The sequence below is a fragment of the Saccopteryx bilineata genome, chromosome 4 (genome assembly GCF_036850765.1).
Source record: "Saccopteryx bilineata isolate mSacBil1 chromosome 4, mSacBil1_pri_phased_curated, whole genome shotgun sequence".
Taxonomy (NCBI): domain Eukaryota; kingdom Metazoa; phylum Chordata; class Mammalia; order Chiroptera; family Emballonuridae; genus Saccopteryx; species Saccopteryx bilineata.
The window spans coordinates 276,358,790-276,378,440 of NC_089493.1; the positions used below are offsets into that span (position 1 = coordinate 276,358,790).

At 47.5% G+C, this 19,651-nt stretch overlaps 1 protein-coding gene across 1 annotated transcript; it reads left to right on the forward strand.

The window, feature by feature from the left end:
* Positions 1-772: 772 nt before the first annotated feature.
* LOC136334509 (group 10 secretory phospholipase A2-like) lies at positions 773-19,058 on the forward strand. Its single transcript, XM_066274800.1, has 4 exons — positions 773-871; positions 5,423-5,573; positions 7,192-7,301; positions 18,915-19,058. Exons 1-4 carry the CDS (start codon positions 793-795, stop codon positions 19,052-19,054), a joined length of 480 nt encoding a protein of 159 aa, XP_066130897.1. The 5' UTR covers positions 773-792; the 3' UTR covers positions 19,055-19,058.
* Positions 19,059-19,651: the final 593 nt, after the last annotated feature.

Below are 19,651 nucleotides of genomic sequence, written 5' to 3' on the forward strand. Positions count from 1 at the left end.
CAAGAGTACCGTTTTTGCAAATTTATTCGGTGACTCTTGCCGCGGACCAGCGCAGCTCCTAATAACGGTGCGGAATTAAGGAAACACACTTATCAAAACAAAAACGATGGGACCAGGAAGACTCATCAAAATGCCTGGCAGTATCCGAGTGCTCCATAGCCCCAGTTTGCTTTATTATATAGCCATATGCGTTCTTGATACAAAGTTACACATGCAAGACTAAGACAGGAACTCTTCCAAGGCAAGGACAGGATGCATTAGTGAAATCTACCAACATCTGAAAACAAACAAAGAGTCCGAGGAAGGGCATTTAAATTGCTTCCAGCACGTCAAGGAAGCAAGTGGAGTGGGTGCAAATACTCAGCATAATAGCCAAATATGGAGGTGGAGAGGGGAGAACTTAGCCTTTTGCTAAGCCTGGAATCTACAATGGCTTTTTGCTATTTATGGTCCAGGACAGACTCCACCTATGCTAAACTCCTTTCCTCTGTAATTCTCCCCAACCCTAACCTGAGACTTCCTGGGCTGGATTCTCTCTCTTGGTCTCAGGAGCCCGGTCGTTGACCAAGATGCAGAGGTCGGGGAAGGACTTTTCTTGCAGCCCCAGGGGCCCGCCTTAGTCGGCTCCGCCCTTGGTCGGTCCTGCGGTAAGGTGAGGTCAGGGGCGGAACTGGGCGGGGTTTAGGGGAGGGGGTTCGGACTGGGCTTGGTGACTACGCTGCCCGTCAGATCGTCCCACACCTGCCACCATCCTATGGGTCAGCTCCCCCTGGGCCAGCCTGCCACCATCCTATGGGTCACCTCCCCCTGGGCCAGCCTGTAATGCTGCCGCTGCTGCTGCTATTAGTACCTGGACTCCTGCCCAGCGCAGGTGAGTGAGGAATGGGCCCCTCAAAAGACCAAGGAGTTCCTGGGACTCCTTCAACCCTCTCTCCTGGCCCAGGAGCCCTACTCTCCAGCCCTCTACAAGGACACCAACTCACCAGCCCTTCCCAAGGTCCCAGGAGCTCTACAGCCCCAAGCCCTCATTTCTCTGGCTCACTAACACATTTCTTACCAGGTTTCCAAGAGCCCTGTCGTCCAGTCTTTCCCAAGAGCTTCCACTCATTCACTCCTCCCAGGACCCCCAAGCTAGCACAGCCCTTCCCCAGGGTCTCCGTGTCCTCCCCAGACACCCCATTCACTCTCTGTAACCCTCTTCAGCGCCAGACCCTCCCCATCCACCTGTCTTGAGATCCTGTGAGCTGATGGTACACTCCTGTGTCCCTGGGCCTGAGGTAGGGTGACCGGGGGTACCAGAGGCTGGGAAAGGCAGGGGAAGAAGGGCCCCGCCATTCCTGGGCTCAGGGAAGAACATGAGGTTGCCTTCTCACCCATCCCTGGGCAACGGCCCTGGAGAGGTCCCCTCAGTGACTGCCCATTTCTAGGGTCCACAGGAACACATACTCACTGGAAAATATACAGATACCACATCATATGCACACACACCTCCAGCCTCACCTGGGCACTTAGGTGTAGGGCTCATGGATAGGCTCACACACAGGCACAAGCAAAGATATCCCAAGGAGAAAACACACACACACACACACACACACACACACACACACACACACCACCCCCTCCCCCCTCTTCTGGCCCATAGCAAGATAGGAAGCTGGGACAGCCTTGACTCTCCAGGCTGCTGTGGGCAGACAGAGCAAACAGACCCCAGAGTGACCTGCCCCACCTAAGCCGGCCCAGAGGGAGTGTTTTCCTTGGTTCCAAACCCAGTCCTGGGTGTCATCCCCATGCTTGGGTTCCCCATAGGGCTGTATCCAGGACCCTGAGACGCCACAGTGTGGTTAGGTCAGGGTTGGGGACCTCTGAGGACAACTGTCAAGTATAGGGTTAAGACTGGGGTTCTGTCAGGTATGCTTAGACTGGGGCTTGGTGGATACAGACGTCAAGGAGCCTTTTCTGGAAGCCCACCTCAGGACAGGGGATCCGGAGCTGCCTGTGACAGAGATCTTCCCCCAAAGCGCTCCAGGCTAGAGAGTCACTCCTATAGCAGATAGCAGCACAGTGTGACAAGGGCCTCTGGTCACCTGAGGATGAGGCAGATTCTAGATAGTGACAGGTAAGCTGCTAGAGCAGGCGTGGCCAACAGTTTTTGCCCCCAGGCCAGATTAGAAAAAAAAACGTTTCACAGGACAGATGAAATATTAAAATTAAAAAATGTTAAATCCAAAAATGATTCGTTTAAGTAAACAAAATTTTATTATGTAATTTGTTTATGAATAAATATGAGTGAAAATATTTTAATATACAATGTTATTTTAATAAAAATTTACTTTTTTAAAAAAAATTTAATTTCATTTTTTTACAGAGACAGAGTCAGAGTGAGGGATAGACAGGGACAGACAGACAGGAATGGAGAGATGGGAAGCATCAATCACTAGTTTTTAGTTGTGCATTGCGACACCTTAGTTGTGTTCATTGATTGCTTTCTCATATTGCCTTGACCACGGGCCTTCAGCAGACCGAGTAACCCCTTGCTTGAGCCAGCGACCTTGGATCCAAGCTGGTGAATTTTTGCTCAAACCAGATGAGCCCACGCTCAAGCTGGCAACCTCAGGGTCTCGAACCTGGGTGTTCCACATCCCAGTCCGACACTCTGTCCACTGCGCCACCGCCAGGTCAGGCTAAAAATATATTTTAATAAAAATATAATTAATACATACCTTATAAATATCCAAACTGTATTGCAATCAATCGAAACAATATTTAATTAATAGAATGAGTTTGAAGGGGTTATATCGCAAATAAAACAATTATTTCGTTTTACAAACAGCCTGCACACGTTTTCAGTTATCAACTGCAGCTATTGTCTATGCTACAATGCCACTTGATTCAGCACACTTGACCACAAAAATAATGAATTGTTTGACCTTGGGTGCTCACTGGCAAACTCCACTTAAAAGAATGTGGGTTTCCCATTGCCGCTAAATGTCAAACAGTTCATATTGAGTACAGACAAGTACAAAAGTTGTAAATCTTTATAATGGAATTTCTTTTAAAAATAAAGAAGTATCGGGAATCCATTCAACCAATCATTGGAAGTTAACCTTAGATTAGTCACACGCGGAATTCTTTTCCGCTTATCACTATCTTCTTAAATATCTCGATTTCCAATAATCAAAGACGCTTCCGCTTCTGAGTAGCTGAGATTTTAAAGTAGCAGAGAATGTTAAAAATTTAATCGCGGGCCGCATAAACTCATTATGTGGGCCGGATCCGGCCCGTGGGCAGTATGTTGGCCATGCCTGTGCTAGAGGATGGGGTGAGGGCATTTGCAGCACAGGATATGTGATGGGAAATTTGGAGGAACCGGAAATGATGAGCAGGCTCTGTGTGATGGGCTTTGAGAGAGGACACTGGAGAGGAGGAACTGTCAGGCTCCTGCAGGGCCTCCAGGCTGCAGTGAGGCCCCTGAGCTTTCTCTGGAGGATGGAGGGATTTCAGGCAGAGCTGTGGGCAGCTGGGAACAGCACTTGGCAGGTCCTTGGAGAGTGAGGACTGGACATCCAGAAAGGAAAGTGAAGCTGTTCACTCTAAACATTTTTTTCTTTTTTCTTTGTATTTAACTCATCTATATTCCCCCACAAGAATATGCTACCTTCGCCATTGAGAAGAAAAAAGGATTTAATTTTGGTCTGTACTCTTCAAAAAAGTCAGTATAATAAGAACTTGTTTTAGATAAAAAGAGACATGATGAGCCTGACCTGTGGTGGCGCAGTGGATAAAGCGTCAACCTGGAAATGCTGAGGTTGCCGGTTCGAAACCCTGGGTTTGCCTGGTCAAGGCACATATGGGAGTTGATGCTTCCAGCTCCTCCCCCCATCTCTCTCTCCTCTCTCTCTCTCCTCTCTAAAATAAATAAATAAAAATAAATAAAAAAAATTAAAAAAAAAGAGACATGATGACCAAATGCAGTGCATTAATCTCTGGATGGGCAGCCCCAGAGCAGTGGAGAGCGGTCTCCCAGGAATGAGACACGCCTGAGCATGAGCTTCTGCGCTTAGGCTCACCAGCCCTGGGATCTAAGATGGGTCTTTTCACCTCCCTTAGCCTCAGTTTCCCCATATGTAAATGGGATGACAGCCACCCACAGGACTAGGAGGCTGTGCCATTGTCTTGTGCAGGATGAGGTTCAAGTGACTACCTTTCCTTCTATTACTCTGACTGTTGTTTTGGAACAAACCCCGGGAGAGTAGATTCATTGCCCTCACCAAAAGGAAGAGTTGCTCTGGCATTCTCTGATGCCCATGTCACAGTGGGTCTGGAGATACCTGGCCCTGAGCAGTGGCCCCTGCCTTGTCCCTCAGCTCTGTCACCCTGCTGTTACTGGGTGGGGAGGAATGAACACTGGATTGGGAGCCAGAAGCCTGGGCCGGAGCCCCCAGTCAGCCAGGTTCTTGGACGCCGTGTAACTGTGGGGGTCATCCTTCCTGCCCGGGTCTCCTCTTTCTCACCTATGAGAGGCAAGGGGTCCAGTTTCACCCGCTGTGCACTGCTGTGTGGCAGAACCATGGCTGGGCTGTGTAGAGGAAGCTGTGCCCACAGTAACAATAAGAGGGGATGTAAAGGCCCCTCACTCAGAGTCTTGAAGGAAGTGATGGTAGTGGTGGGGGGAGAACCAGGGACATGGAGGTCCCCTAGAGCCCTCCTTGGTGGCAGGGACCCTGTTTAGCTCGTCTGACATCCAGTGCTCATCACAAGCAACTGGACAGACACTGGATGCACAAGTTGAACTCGGGCTGTGTCTGGAATTGACAGGGGAAGGAGATTGGGAATCAAGGCATTCTAGGAAAAGGGACCAGTCTATGCAGAGGCCCGGGTGGGATCTTCCAGATGCTGTTGCTCTGTGTCTTGTTTTCTCTTTCACGGCCACCTTGAGGATACTGGCAATAATTGTTAGGAAGTGTTACATGCCAGGCATTTTACATGCATGATATCAATGCATCCTATAAGTGAGGTACACGTAGCCCCCTATTTTACAGATGAGGAAAACAAGGAACAGAGAGCTTGAATAAGTTGTCCAAGGTCACACAGCTAGGAAGTAGGAGCAATCCTGACCAGGCGGCGGCGCAGTGGATAGAGCGTCAGACTGGGATGCGGAAGGACCCAGGTTTGAGACCCTGAAGTCGCCAGCTTGAGCGTGGGCTCATCTGGTTTGAGCAAAAGCTCACAAGCTTGGACCCAAGGTCGCTGGCTCTAGCAAGGGGTTGCTCGGTCTGCTGTAGCCCCACAGTCAAGGCTCATATGGGAAGTAGGAGCAGCAGGATTCAAACCCAAGCAGTGATCTTCCATGACTTTTCTCAGGCCCCTTCCCCAGGGCCAGGGCAGACCTGACCTTCAGCCTCTAACTTTTGTTTCCCCCCAGACTCCGTGAAGTCACATGTGCACCGGCGTGGGCTCGTAGAACTGGCAGAGACCATATACTGTGTTGGCCCTCGCAGCCCCCTGGCCTATATTAGTTATGGCTGCTATTGTGGCCTGGGTGGCAGTGGCCGGCCCCTGGATGCCATTGACCGGTGAGTTCATGCTTGGGCCAGGCTAGAAGGTCTCCCCTCTCCTGGGGTAGTTAAGGCCTATGAAGAAATAGTGCAAGGTATACAGACGGCCTCTTGGGTAGCATGGCCAATAAGGCCAAACCTTGGTACCAGCTGCCCCCTCAAAATCTGGCTATGGGATGGTTACTTTGGCAGAGAAAGATAAAGTTATTAGACTTAAAGTGTACCAGGAACTGTCTTGAGAACCTCCCTGACTCCTCACAATAATCCGATTTTATAAATGAGGAAACTGAGGCATAGAAAGATTAAGTAACTTATCTGGGATACATAGAGAGTAAGGGGGGATGGGATTTGAACCCCAGCAGTCTTCCTGGGTTCATGGCCCTTATCACTGCACCCTGCTACCATGTGAAATTGCCTGTTCTTTGCAAGGCAATGGACTTTTATATCTTTCCACGACTTCTTCTCATTTACCCTCATGGCCATCCTTGGAAACAGGCACAATGGCTTTCCCTGTTTTCTGCACGGAGGCTCTGAGGCTCAGAGAGGCACAGCCACTCACCCATTTCCACACAGCTAGTAGGTGGCAGAGGACAGAATTTGATTGTCTCTTCCCTAGCTTGCAGGATGTGACTGTCACTAACAGGGCTTTTCTCAGCCTTGTACTATCAAGGCTCTGGCTGCGGCCGTGCCTTCCCATACTCTAGGGGTCCGGTTCCTGTATGTCTTCCCAGGTGCTGGCAGAGCGGTGCCCTCTCTAGGCAGTCTCCCTGAAGTCTGACTGGGCATGGCACCTCCTCTGGCTCCCAGAATCCCCTCGCCTTACCCCACATCCTAGCACTTCTCACTGTGCATGTGGTGTCTGGTGGCTTGTCTGCCTCCCCCCTACACACACACACCACACTGGGAGCTCCCTGAGGCCAGAGCAGAATCTGGCTGACCTGTGCCTGCCAGACTCAGCTGAGGGCTCAGCACAGAGTGGGGCTGCTGGCTGGATGGGGGCAACACCAGGGAATGAATGAAATGGGCAGGTTTAGGGACATCTGTAGGTGTTCCTTAGGGACTTTTTCAATAGTAAATTATTATTATTATTATTGAGGCCCTATTATAGGGCAGGGCCTGGGCTGGGCTGGGTGTTGGTGACACTGTGAGGAACAAGACAGAAATGGTCTCACCTCTTAGAGCTCTGGTCAGTGAAGAGGACAGATGTTAATCTTCTAGCTAATGAGGGTCTCATTAAACCTGCCCTGAGCTGAAGGAACCTAGTTTTAAGAGAAGGTGTAACAAGGAGATGCTTATAACTTGGGAGGTAGGGGGCCTGATGACATTCTGAGAATGGGGGTTGGTGCTTAGGCTGAGCCCTAAAGGAGGAAGAGTGGGCATGAAGTTGTTCCAGGCAGAGGGCAAAGGCTGAGGCAGGCTCGCTCTAGCAACAGAGAGGGGACAGGTTCTGCTGGAGCTCAGAGACTCAGTGAAGCAGGCAGGGGAAAGACACACTGCAGAATTACTTCCCAGGTAGGATTCTCAGGGACTAAATTTGGACCAGAAGATGGCCACCAGTTGCCCTGGCATGGGAGAATGGCCAGGACAGCAGCCCTGCCTTCATCCACGTGCAGCTCTGCCTGTCTGCCATCCACAGGTGCTGTCATCGTCACGACTGCTGCTACCAGCGTGCCAAGGAGGAGGCTGGCTGCAAGGCCAAGTTGGAGCCCTATTCCTGGAAGTGCATCGATCAGCGCATCGAGTGTGGTGAGTACCCAGCGACACCCCACCCACTTCGCTGAGTCCCTGGGGCTTCGTGGTTGTAATAACTTACCTCTGCTTCCACCTCTCCATGGACCACACTTTGGATTCATCTAATATAAGTTATATTTAATTGTGAGCACTTTAGAAAAGTAAACAAAGAAACCTATCTCTTTGCTGTCTGGACAAAAACTGAAAAATAGAAATAACACCAGATACAAACAACTTAAATGTTTACTAGATGTGGCCTGAGTATTTGAACCCATGATTCCTACTGTGGAAGACTGTGGCCTGGAGAAAGGATAAGGTAGAACCGTATACTGACATGGAAAGGGATTGAGTGAAAAAGCAAACTGCAGAATGACATGTTCAATTTTTTTTTCTTTTTTCTTTATTCATTTTTAGAGGGGAGAGAGAGAGAAACAGAGAGAGAGAAGGGGGGAGGAGCTGGAAGCATCAACTCCCATATGTGCCTTGACCAGGCAAGCCCAGGGTTTCGAACCGGCAACTTCAGCATTTCCAGGTCGACGCTTTATCCACTGCGTCACCACAGGTCAGGTGACATGTTCAATTTTATTTTTATTTTATTCATTTTTTTAGAGAGGAGAGAGAGGGAGAGAGAGAGACAGAGAGAGGAGAGAGAGACAGGGGGGAGGAGCTGGAAGCATCAACTCCCATATGTGCCTTGACCAGGCAAGCCCAGGGTTTCGAACCGGCGACCTCAGCATTTCCAGGTCGACGCTTTATCCACTGCGCCACCACAGGTCAGGCGACATGTTCAATTTTAAAGCACCATTGTGTTAAAAAGAAAAACTTGTAGCCTTGTAGCCCTGGCCAGATAGCTCAGTTGGTTGGAACGTTGTCCAGAAGCAGAGGTTGCCAGTTCGATCTCTGGTCAGGGCATATACAGGAACAGCTCAATCTTCCTGTCTCTCTCTCTCTCCCTGCCTGTCTCTCTTTTATTTATTTATTTATTTATTCTGTATTTTTCTGAAGCTGGAAACGGGGAGAGACAGACAGACTCCCGCATGCGCCCGACCGGGATCCACCCGGCTCGCCTACCAGGGGTGATGCTCTGCCCACCAGGGGGCAATGCTCTGCCCCTCTGGGGCGTAGCTCTGCCGCGACCAGAGCCACTCTTGTCTGGGGCAGAGGCCAAGGAGCCATCCCCAGCGCCTGGGCCATCTTTGCTCCAATGGAGCCTTGGCTGTGGGAGGGCAAGAGAGAGACAGAGAGGAAGGGGGATGGAGAAGCAAATGGGTGCTTCTCCTATGTGCCCTGGCCGGGAATCGAACCTGGGTCCCCCGCACGCCAGGCCAACGCTCTACCATTGAGCCAACCGGCCAGGGCGTGTCTCTCAAAAAAAAAAAAAAAAAAATCAGGTTGAGGGGAGTGATGGTAGAAAGCAACTTCATGTTCTCTGTAATGTTTCCATTTTTGACAAAGAGAATATGTTCATGAGTTACTGTGAATTAAAAATTAGAAAGAGGCCCTGACCAGCTAGCTCAGTTAGTGTCCTTCTGAAATGCCAAGGTTGTGGGTTTCTTTGTTTTTTTTTGTTTTGTTTTTGGTGGCAGAGACAGAGAGAGTCAGAGAAAGGGACAGACAGACAGCAAGGGAGAGAGATGAGAAGCATCAATTCTTCGTTGCAGCTCCTTAGTTGTTCATTGATTGATTTCTCATATGTGCCTTAACAGGGGGAGGGAGCTACAGCAGACAGAATGACCCTTGCTTGAGCCAGCGACCTTGGGTCCAAGCTGGTGAGCCTTGCTCAAACCAGATGAGCCTGCACTCAAGCTGGCAACCTCAGGGTCTCGAACATGGGTCCTCCACATCCCAGTCCAATGCTCTATCCACTGCACCACCGCCTGGTCAGGCTGGGTTTTGTTTTTGGTCAGTGCACATACAGGAAGCAACCAGTGAATGCACAATTAAGTGGAACAACAAATGAATGCTTTCCCCTCACCTCTCTAAAATCAATCAAAAATTAAAAAATAATTAAAAAGAAAATATACAGCCTGATGTGATCTCTGCAAATTACTTTGACACACATCAAAACAAAATACAATGGCCTGAGCAGTGGTGGCACAGTAGATAGAGCATCACCAGCTTGAGCACAGGCTCATCAGCTTGAGTGCAGGGTCACTGGCTTGAGCGTGGGATCATCTACAACAGGGGTCCCCAAACTTTTTACACAGGGGGCCAGTTCACTGTCCCTCAGACCGTTGGAGGGCTGGACTATAAAAAAAAACTATGAACAAATCCCTATGCACACTGCACATATCTTATTTTAAAGTAAATAAACAAAACGGGAACAAATACAATATTTAAAATAAAGAACAAGTAAATTTAAATCAACAAACTGACCAGTATTTCAATGGGAACTACGGGCCTGCTTTTGGCTAATGAGATAGTCAATGTCCGGTTCCATATTTGTCACTGCTAGCCATAACAAGTGATATGACACACTTCCGAAGCCATGACGTGTACATCCCCTATCACTGGCGCCACCACATACAGTACTCCAGGAGCACAGGATGCGGATGCTCCTCTCACTGACCACCAATGAAAGAGATTCCCCTTCCGGAAGTGCGACGGGGGCCAGATAAATGGCCTCAGGGAGTCGCATGTGGCCCGTGGGCCGTAGTTTGGGGACCCCTGATCTAAACATGATCCCATGGTCTCTGGCTTGAGCTCAAGGTCACTGGCTTGAGCAAGGGGTCACTGGCTCAGCTGGAACACCCCCACCCATCAAGATGTGTATGAGAAGCAATCAATGAAAAGCAACTAAAGTGCTGCTATGAAATATAACTATGAGTTATATTTCTCATCTCTCTTCCTTCCTGTCTGTATGTTTGTCTCTCTCTCTCTCTCACTAAAAATAAAAAGGTAGACGAATGATGGATAGACAGATTGTCTTCTGATGGATGGTATTTATCAGTTGGGGTGAGTAGTATTCTCACTGTGGTTTTGATATGCTTTTCCCCAATGACATTGAACATCTTTTCATGTGCTTGTTGGCCATTTTTATAACTTTGGAGAATTGTCTGTTCAAGTCTTTTGCTCATTTAAAAATTAAAAAAAATTATTTATTGAGGTTTTAGAGAGAGAGAAGGGAGAGAGACAGAGAAAAAAGGCAAGAGAAAAAGAAACATAGACTTGTTCCATTCATTTATGTGGTCATCGATTGATTCAAACCAGCCAGGGTTTGAATCCTTCTATTTAGGTCATTAATCCAATTTGAGTTATGTAATTTTTTTTTTGTTTGTTTTTTACAGAGTCAGAGAGAGTCAGAAGGATAGACAGGGACGGAGAGATGAGAAGCATCAATCATTAGTTTTTCGTGGCGCATTGCGACACCTTAGTTGTTCATTGATTGCTTTCTCATATGTGCCTTGACCGCGGGCCTTCAGCAGATCGAGTAACCCCTTGCTCGAGCCAGCGACCTTGGGCTCAAGCTGGTGAGCTTTTGCGCAAACCAGATGAGCCCGCGCTCAAGCTGGCTACCTAGGGATCTCGAACCTGGGTGCTCGGCATCCCAGTCCGACGCTTTATCCACTGCGCCACTGCCTGGGCAGGGGAGTCCAACTTCATTCTTTTGCATGTGGATATCCAGTTGTCCAGTACCATTTGTTGTAGAGACTCTTCTTTCCCTTGTTGAAATCTTTTGTACCTAGATGGATGACTCTCTGGTCCTCAGTTTCCTTACCTTGAAGGTGGGTGTTGCAAAGATTAAAAAAGGGTTGTTAGTGCCTGACTAGGTGGTGGCGCAGTGGATAGAGCGTCTGACTGGGATGCGGAAGACCCAGGTTCGAGACCTCGAGGTTGCCAGTTTGAGCATGGGCTCATCTGGTTTGAGCAAAAGCTCACCAGCTTGAGCCCAAGGTCGCTGGCTCGAGCAAGGGATTACTCGGTCTGCTGAAGGCCTGAGGTCAAGGCACATATGAGAAAGCAATCACTGAACAACTAAGGTGTTGCAACGAAAAACTGATGATTGATGCTTCTCATCTCTCTCCATTACTGTCTTTCTGTCCCTATCTATCCCTCTCTCTGACTCTCTCTCTCTGTCCCTGTAAAAAAATAAGTAAAAAATAAAAATTAAAAAAAAAAAGAGAAAAGAAAGAAGGAAGAAAGTGGCAAAGGCCCAGTACAGTAACCTGAAAAAAGGGTTGTTAGTGTGGTAAACCGATTAGACAGGGGTATTACTTTCTCCCTCATCCCAGTCTGAATCTCTCTCTGACCCCACAACCTCCCAGTAGAGAGAATTGAAGTTTGGTGCCACTTTCTACTAAAACCCTAGCCTCTGTAACTTGTTCTGTCCTGGAGGAAAGGAAGCAGTCATAAGGGTTACTAGAAGGGTGTTTTTAACTATGCACAGATTCTGAGCCATACCTCCTTAGTATGACTTAGGAGCTGGCATAAGGTCAAGCCAAATTAATATTGAGACATAATATTAATGTTTAGGACTGAAAGTGCCCCAGGCATCATCTCATCAAGCCCTCTCATTTAGAGTTGGGGAAACTGATGCCACTGAAAGAAATTACTTGCCTAACTTGGTGGTGATGTGCTCACTCTGGGGCACATTTTCTGTCCCCAAACTTACCCTTTTCGGGTGTGCGGAGAGGAAGTAAAATCGGCCTTGAATTGGAAATCTGTTAAAGATCTTTCCGTTCTTCCCTTCAACTTGCATGTTTTGCTTGCCCACATCCATGTGAAAATGGTGCTTGTAAAATATTTATTGGTGGAGTCTGTGCCTGTTTACAGAACTGCCCTCCCTGAACCAAACGAAGAGAACCAAAATATCTATTATGCATTTTTGGCTAAAAATATTCTCTTATTCAGTTTGGAGATATTCTGAACATAGTTGTTTACTTAATTACAGGTGTGGCCCATTTTCCATTTATGGGCCTTACTTGAATATATTTAAAATTTTTTAAGCCTATAATAATATTTACTAGCAGGCTTTTATTTTAAACTTAACTCTTGGGAGCTATTTTTCCTTTTAAGTTTTTGTTATTCTTGAATAATGATGCTGTTGGGTTCCTGAGGCTATGGAGCAGTGAGACCAAGTCTTGCTTTTGAACGAATCTTTTAGCCCTGGCCGGTGGCTCAGTGAATAGAGCATTGCCCTGGCATATGGACGTCCTGGGTTTGATTCCCAGTCAAGGCACACAAGAGAAGCAACCATCTGCTTCTTCTCTTCCTGTCCCTCTTCCCCTTCTCTCCCTCTTCCCCTCCCACAGCCAGTGGCTCAGTTTCAGTGTGACCCTGAGCACTGAAGATAGCTTGCTCAGGCCAAGTGTGTCAGCCTCAGGTACTAGAAATAGCTTGGTACTCAAGCATCAGCCCCAGAGAGGTTGCTGGCTGGGTCCTGTTTGGGCACATGTGGGAGTCTGCCTCACTATCTCCTCTGCTCTCACCTTAAAAAAAAAACAAATCTTTCTTGCTTAGAGAGGAGGGTGGGAACACAAGGGAGGTATAGGCATTGGATCGGGAGATCCTGGGCTCGAGACCTGCTTCACCCCTTCTCAGTTCTGTGGCCTTGGACACGTTACTGAATCCCTTTGAGCCTCACTTTACACATCTGTAAAATGGGAATAATAAAACTTAGATGCTGTGTTTGTATGAGAATTGGAAATATATATGGCTTTTCTATATTCTCCCGACAAATATTATTGAGAATCCACTCTGTGCCACCAGCCTCCATGGTAGGTTTTAGCTAAGACAGAGAAGTCTGAAAGGAGAAGAGTGGGACATTGTGTCTGTGCCAAGTGCTTTTATAACTGCTGTGTCAGAAAATAAAGCAGGTGAAGTATGTACCTGCTATATACAACATGACGCTGAGTAAAAAAAGCAGAACACAAAACGACACATATCATATGATCCCAAATACATAAAATGTCCAAAATAGGGAAAACTATAAGGACAGAAAACTGATTAGTGGCTGACAGGCTCTCAGGAGAGGGGTAATGGGGAATGACTTCTCAATGTATATGAGGTCTCTTTTGGGGTGATGGAAATGTTTTGAAACTAGACAGAGGTGATGGTCACACAACATTGTGAATTTACTAAATCCCACTGACTTGTGTGCTTTCAAATGGTAATTTTGTTGTGGGAATTTTTCCTCAATAAAAAAAAGCAGGAATGCAGGGTGGGTTTTTTTTTTTTCTATGGAATGGTCAGGTATCAGAGAGGGTCTCACTGACAAGGTGCCATTAAAGCAGAGACTTGGGGAATGAGTGGAACCATGTGAAGAGCTGGTAGGAATAACGGGTTGGTCTGAGGAGCACCAGGGGGACAGCAAGGGCAGAGCAGAGTCACTTAGGCTGAGAGCGTGGAGTGATAGTGTCAGATGATGGCGGGCAGATTCCACAGGGCATTGGAGGCTTTGCTCTGAGAGAGATGGGGAGCCATGAAGGGTTTTGAGCAGAGGAGGGACATGATCTGATTTCCTTTGTCACTGAACCACTCTGGCTACTGCATGGCCCAGACCCTGGAGGGAGCAAAGGCGGAAGCGAGGCCCTGCGTGGTGGGGCATGGGCCTGGCTTCTGGACATATGGCTGGAAGGTGGAACTGCAGGACTCAGAGATGGGCTGAGGGAAGAGGAGCTGGCGGGGGTTTTCGTCCCAGTCACTATGTCCTTAGACAGATGGCCTCTAGCTAGCTCTGTGGGAACAGTGCCACCCTGGAGCCTCTGTGCCTCCTTCCTCAGGAGTTCCTGCCCTATCAGGTCACAGTGCTCCAAGGGTGCCCAGATTTCTGTTGTGCAGCGGGCCACGGAAAGTTTATGGCCAGAAGGGCTCACTCTTGCACTGCCTGGTTCTATTACCAATTTTTACACATTATTTTAAACCTGACTGTCTAACCATTCACCCACACGCTTTTTCTTTTCTTTTTTTTTTTTTTTTTTTTGTATTTTTCTGAAGCTGGAAACGGGGAGAGACAGTCAGACAGACTCCCGCATGCGCCCGACCGGGATCCACCCGGCACGCCCACCAGGGGCGACGCTCTGCCCACCAGGGGGCGATGCTCTGCCCCTCCGGGGCATTGCTCTGCCGCGACCAGAGCCACTCTAGCGCCAAGGAGCCATCCCCAGCACCCGGGCCATCTTTGCTCCAATGGAACCTCGCTGCGGGAGGGGAAGAGAGAGACAGAGAGGAAGGAGAGGGGGAGGGGTGGAGAAGCAGATAGGCGCCTCTCCTGTGTGCCCTGGCTGGGAATCGAACCCGGGTCCCCCGCACGCCAGGCCCACGCGCTACCGCTGAGCCAACCGGCCAGGGCCCGCTTTTTCTGATTCAAACCTAATACATTTGTTGTGAAAACTTCAAACATTACAGAAATATTGTAATGTAAAAACTTATACTCCACCCATTAGAGTTAACTAGTTCTTGTTAAGTTTGGCATCTCTTCCTCCAGATTAGTGTGTGTGTATATATAGGTGTACAATAATAATAATAATAATGATAAGATCACAATACATGTATTTTTATATGTTGTCATTTCACATTGTGTTTTGGACATCTTTGAACATATGGGTCAATCCTATTCTTTTAAAGATAGGTAATAATCAATGGCAGTTTCTCAGTTTTGACAATTAACATTTTGGGCTGGCTACTTCTCTATCGTGGGGGGCTGTCCTGTGTCCTGTTGATGTTTAGCAGCATGCCTGACCTCTGCCAGCCCAGGTGCCAGTAGCACCACTCCTTCACCCCACACGTGTGACAACCAGAAATGTCTCCAGACACTGTCAAATGACCCTGGGGGACACGACTGCCCATGGTTGAGAATGACTGGTCTCTGGTTTGAATGTATTTTATTGTTTTTTTCCATGTCCCCATCAACTGCTATACATGATTGCAAGACCATGGCTGTTCATAAATTTCTAGGAACTTGTGTGAGAGTTTTTGTAACATTGAGTCCTAGAATTGATGGGTCAAATGGTGTATTTGAGGTACCTCTAGGATTCATATGTAGGAAGCCCTGCCCCCCCCCAGCCCGAAAGGGGAGCTAAAGAACTTAAGGGGCATTTATTTACAGGGGAAGGACATTTTAAAAAATGTAAATTGTGTTTATTTGCAGAGGGGGTGGGGTAAAGGGCACCTGGGAAGGATTAGGGAGGAGGAGGGCCACTGAAGTCCCACAAGCCACCTCCTTTTGGCACTGTCGCTGAATGGTATATTTTAAATCTAACAAATATCATAAATAAACCTTGAAATAGCTACTCTTCAATGTTTGTTCATATTGTTTTTCCATGATGATAGTATCATATGGGTCAAATTAGAAAAGTTTGAAATTACAAAATGTAAAAGTTTTGCCCCGGCTGGCAAAACTCGGGTGGTTAGAGCATTGTCCCAATACACTGAGGTTGTGGGTTTGATCCCCGGTCAGGGCACATATAAAAAATCAACCAGTGAATGCATAAATAAGTGGAACAACAAACCAATGTTTCTCTCTTTCTTTCTCTTGCTAAAATCAATAAATACATAAAAATAAAATTTAAAAATGTAAAAGTTTTATGTGAAATAAAACTCCCATATACACTGTACAGATAACTGTTTGGTAAACATTCTAGTGTTTTTCCTTTTCTGTCTTGTTATAGAGCATGTATTTTTTTTAATATAGCAGTATTAATTTTTATTTTTATTTTTATTTATTTTTCATAAGTTGGAAACAGGGAGGCAGTCAGATAGACTCCCACATGCACCCGACCGGGATCCACCCGGCATGACCACCAGGGAGCGATGCTCTGCCCATCTGGGGCGTTGCTCTGTTGCAACCAGAGCCATTCTAGCGCCTGAGGCAGAGGCCATGGAGCCATCCTCAGCGCCTGGGCCAACTTTGATCCAGTGGAGCCTTGGCTGTGGGAGGGGAGGAGAGAGACAGAGAGGAAGGAGAGGGGGAGAGGCGGAGAAGCAGATGGGCGCCTCGCCTGTGTGCCCTGGCCGGGAATTGAACCCGGGACTCCTGCACGCCAGGCCAACGCTCTACCACTGAGCCAACCAGCCAGGGCATTAATTTCTTTTTTAAATATAAGCTGTTACTAAACTATTAAAATTCCTCTGGTATAAACCTGAACTGTAAAGACAGGCACATCCCGAGTTGACATCTCATCCCCTCCTCTGAGGCCAGGCATCGGGCAGGACCGGGTTGGGGCCCTCGTCTCCTCTCCGATTCCTAGATTTCTCTTCTGTAAGACTGGGCTGCCAGTGGCACTGCCCAGAGAGGACTGGAGGAGTGGGGACCACAGAGCCTGTCGCCAGTGCCTGGCTTCACATAGCTGCATGAGAAATGCTGGCTCCTGTCGTCCCGACTTTGTTATCCATTTTCTTAAATTAAAATCATCCAGTTTGCAGGGTTTTAAACACAGGCTTTTGGAGTTGGGGTGTTTCCTAGAGTGTGGGAAGCTTAATAAATTAATTTAAATGAGAATTTTCCTTTCAATCTTCTGTTCATTTTTCCAATTAGGGACGGAGAAAGTGTCAATTGTGTGATAGTCTGACTACTAGAGAGGTTAACACCCCAATTTGGGGGCTTACAGCCTTCAGGTAGGCACTAGTATTTAACTGGACTTTGATATTGAAACTTTATTCTCACTGGTTATTTGTTTTTGCTTTTTTTTCTTCTTCTTCTTCTTTTTTTTTTTTTTTTTTTGTATTTTTCGAAGCTGGAAACAGGGAGAGACAGTCAGACAGACTCCCGCATGCCCCCGACCGGAATCCACCTGGCACGCCCACCAGGGGGCGACGCTCTGCCCCTCCGGGGCGTCGCTCTGTTGCGACCAGATGTTTTTGCTTTTTTTAAATGAGTTTTTTATATTTATGGTATAAAAATTTCTACTTCCAGCAGTGACGTAATTTATTTAATGTAATTTAATATCACTTAATATAAATTATTTATTTATTTATTGCTTACTCTTAAAAAGTGAGGGGATTTGAAGGCAGCAACCGCAGGCCTGCCTGAGTCTGGACAACCCTGTGCGCAGTCGTGCAAACAGAGCAGGGCCTGGGGAGCTGGCCGCCAGAGGGTGCTGGGCCCTGCCTCCTGCTCCACCCCTGCACTCGCAACTCGGTCCCCTCCTGGCATTTCCAGACTCTCTGGGTGTTGCCCCAAGAGAGAAGCTGGTGCATTTCCTCTCATACTTCCTCTTGCTAGCACCTCGAAGGAACTCGTGCACTTGAAGAGGGAATCTTTATTTTTATTTTATTTTATTTTATTTTATTTTATTTTATTTTATTTTTCTGAAGCTGGAAACGGGGAGAGACAGTCAGACAGACTCCCGCATGCGCCCGACCGGGATCCACCCGGCACGCCCACCAGGGGGCGACGCTCTGCCCACCAGGGGGCGATGCTCTGCCCCTGGGGTGGGGTCGCTCTGTTGCGACCAGAGCCACTCTAGCGCCTGGGGCAGAGGCCAAGGAGCCATCCCCAGCGCCTGGGCCAAATTTGCTCCAATGGAGCCTCGGCTGCAGGAGGGGAAGAGAGACAGAGAGGAAGGAGAGGGGGAGGGGTGGAGAAGCAAATGGGCACTTCTCCTGTGTGCCCTGGCCGGGAATCAAACCCAGGACTTCTGCACGCCAGGCCGACGCTCTACCACTGAGCCAACCGGCCAGAGCTGGGAGTCTTTAAAGACTAGCTAGCAGCTTGAGGAGGTCAGCTTCAGCTTACTGCCTCCTGTACCCCGTGAATTTTACCGACTTGGTCTCTTTCCTATCTCCTAATAGACCTTAGAAGTAGGTACTATTAGTGTCCCCAGGCTGCTCCTGAGGGATCAGCCTGGGAACGTGTCGGGCCATTCTGGCTAGCTTCCAAGCTCATGCTTCCTTGTGACTCTGGAAGAAACTGGAAGGGTTTAATAGGCGCCCCCACTCACTGATGTGAATAAAGGCCCACACTAAAAGGCAAGTGGGTGGCAATGGTTAGGTGATATCCATAGCTCTAAAGCATTCTACTTTCTAGATTCACAAGATACAATTAAAGATCACAACTGTGTTCTTATGAATGTAATGAGTCTCTAGTAGTGGAATTCCCAACATAGAGGGAGACTTAGCCTGGATGAAGGGGAGAGATGGAATATGTAATTGTTACCTACAACAAGCTATTTTTCTCTGAGCATCTGAAGGAGACTTGGAGAAAGGCAGACAGCAGGTGAACCAACATCGGTCAAGTGCATGTCCAGGCCTCTTTCCATAGGCTTCCTCACCCAGGCTTCCCAGTAACCCAGCAAAGCGGGTAATGCCCCATTTTAAATGAGGACTTGTCTCATTTCCACACAGCAAGGACGTAGCAGAGCAGGCATTCCAAAGGCCTGGATGACTTCCTACTGCTTATCTATCTCAAATGAAATAGTGTAATATTGATACAAGAGAGAAGCCAAAAGGTCAAATAAACTTTGGACTCTGCATCTGAAAACCCTTCTGACAACTTCAATTTCCTTTTCTGCAAAATGGGGCCAACATCACCTCCCTCCTGGAATTGCCAGGACAACCATCATATGGTGAACTGTCAAGTGTCACACAGATGCGATCTGTGATCCTTCCTGCTGTTACTGGCCCTCCTCGTGTTTATCCTCACGTCTCTGCAAGTCCCTGCTCTAACTTCAGTTTCCCCATTTCTTCCAGGACCAGCAGAGGACAAATGTCAAGAACTCTTGTGCAGGTGTGACCAGGAGATTGCTTACTGCTTAGCCAAATCTGACTACAATTTAAAGTACCTCTTCTACCCCCGTTTTTTATGTGGGCAGGACTTCAAGTGTGACTGACTAGCTTGACTTGAAATGTTCTTTTGTACAAGGAAATAAAATTCTTTTTCTCTAATCCACAGCCATATTGTTCTTCACAAGGAGGAATTGAGTTCAAGTGTTAAAGCTGCAACTTGTGTTTGCTTTTTCTCTCCATCCTAGAACTTGTGGTGGAGCCTGTTTTCCAGTTTGATTAAGGTCAAAATCCCACGCCTATTTATAAAACCATAACTGTATTTATTACTGTATTGGGCTTAGTACCATTTTTGAGGTACAACCTTTACGAAAAGGCTGAGCTCGTCTTCTAACCTGCTTCTGATGAACAAACACCTGCTAAGTACATGGTCTTGTTCTAGGTTCTTGGTTGAGGCAATAAACAAGACGACCACAAGACACCACCCTTGTGAAGTTCAAGTCTAGTGGTTGCTAGCTCAAGAAAAAGTATTCTCAAAAGAAGAAAAGGATTCTTCCCAATCCCACTGCACCTTTAATGGTTAAAATTTATTTTCTGATTACAACAGTATCACATACTCACTGTTTAGGGTTGTTGTTTTTTTTAATTTTTCCTGAGAAGTGGGTTGGGGGGCAGACAGACAGACTCCTGCATGTGCCTGACTG

Excerpts from the sequence above, each read along its gene's own strand:
- LOC136334509 (XM_066274800.1), top strand. The coding sequence starts at position 793 with ATGGGTCACCTCCCCCTGGGCCAGCCTGTAATGCTGCCGCTGCTGCTG. Across the intron at positions 872-5,422 it reads TGGACTCCTGCCCAGCGCAG|ACTCCGTGAAGTCACATGTG; the intron begins GTGAGTGAGGAA and ends GTTTCCCCCCAG. Across the intron at positions 7,302-18,914 it reads CGATCAGCGCATCGAGTGTG|GACCAGCAGAGGACAAATGT; the intron begins GTGAGTACCCAG and ends CATTTCTTCCAG.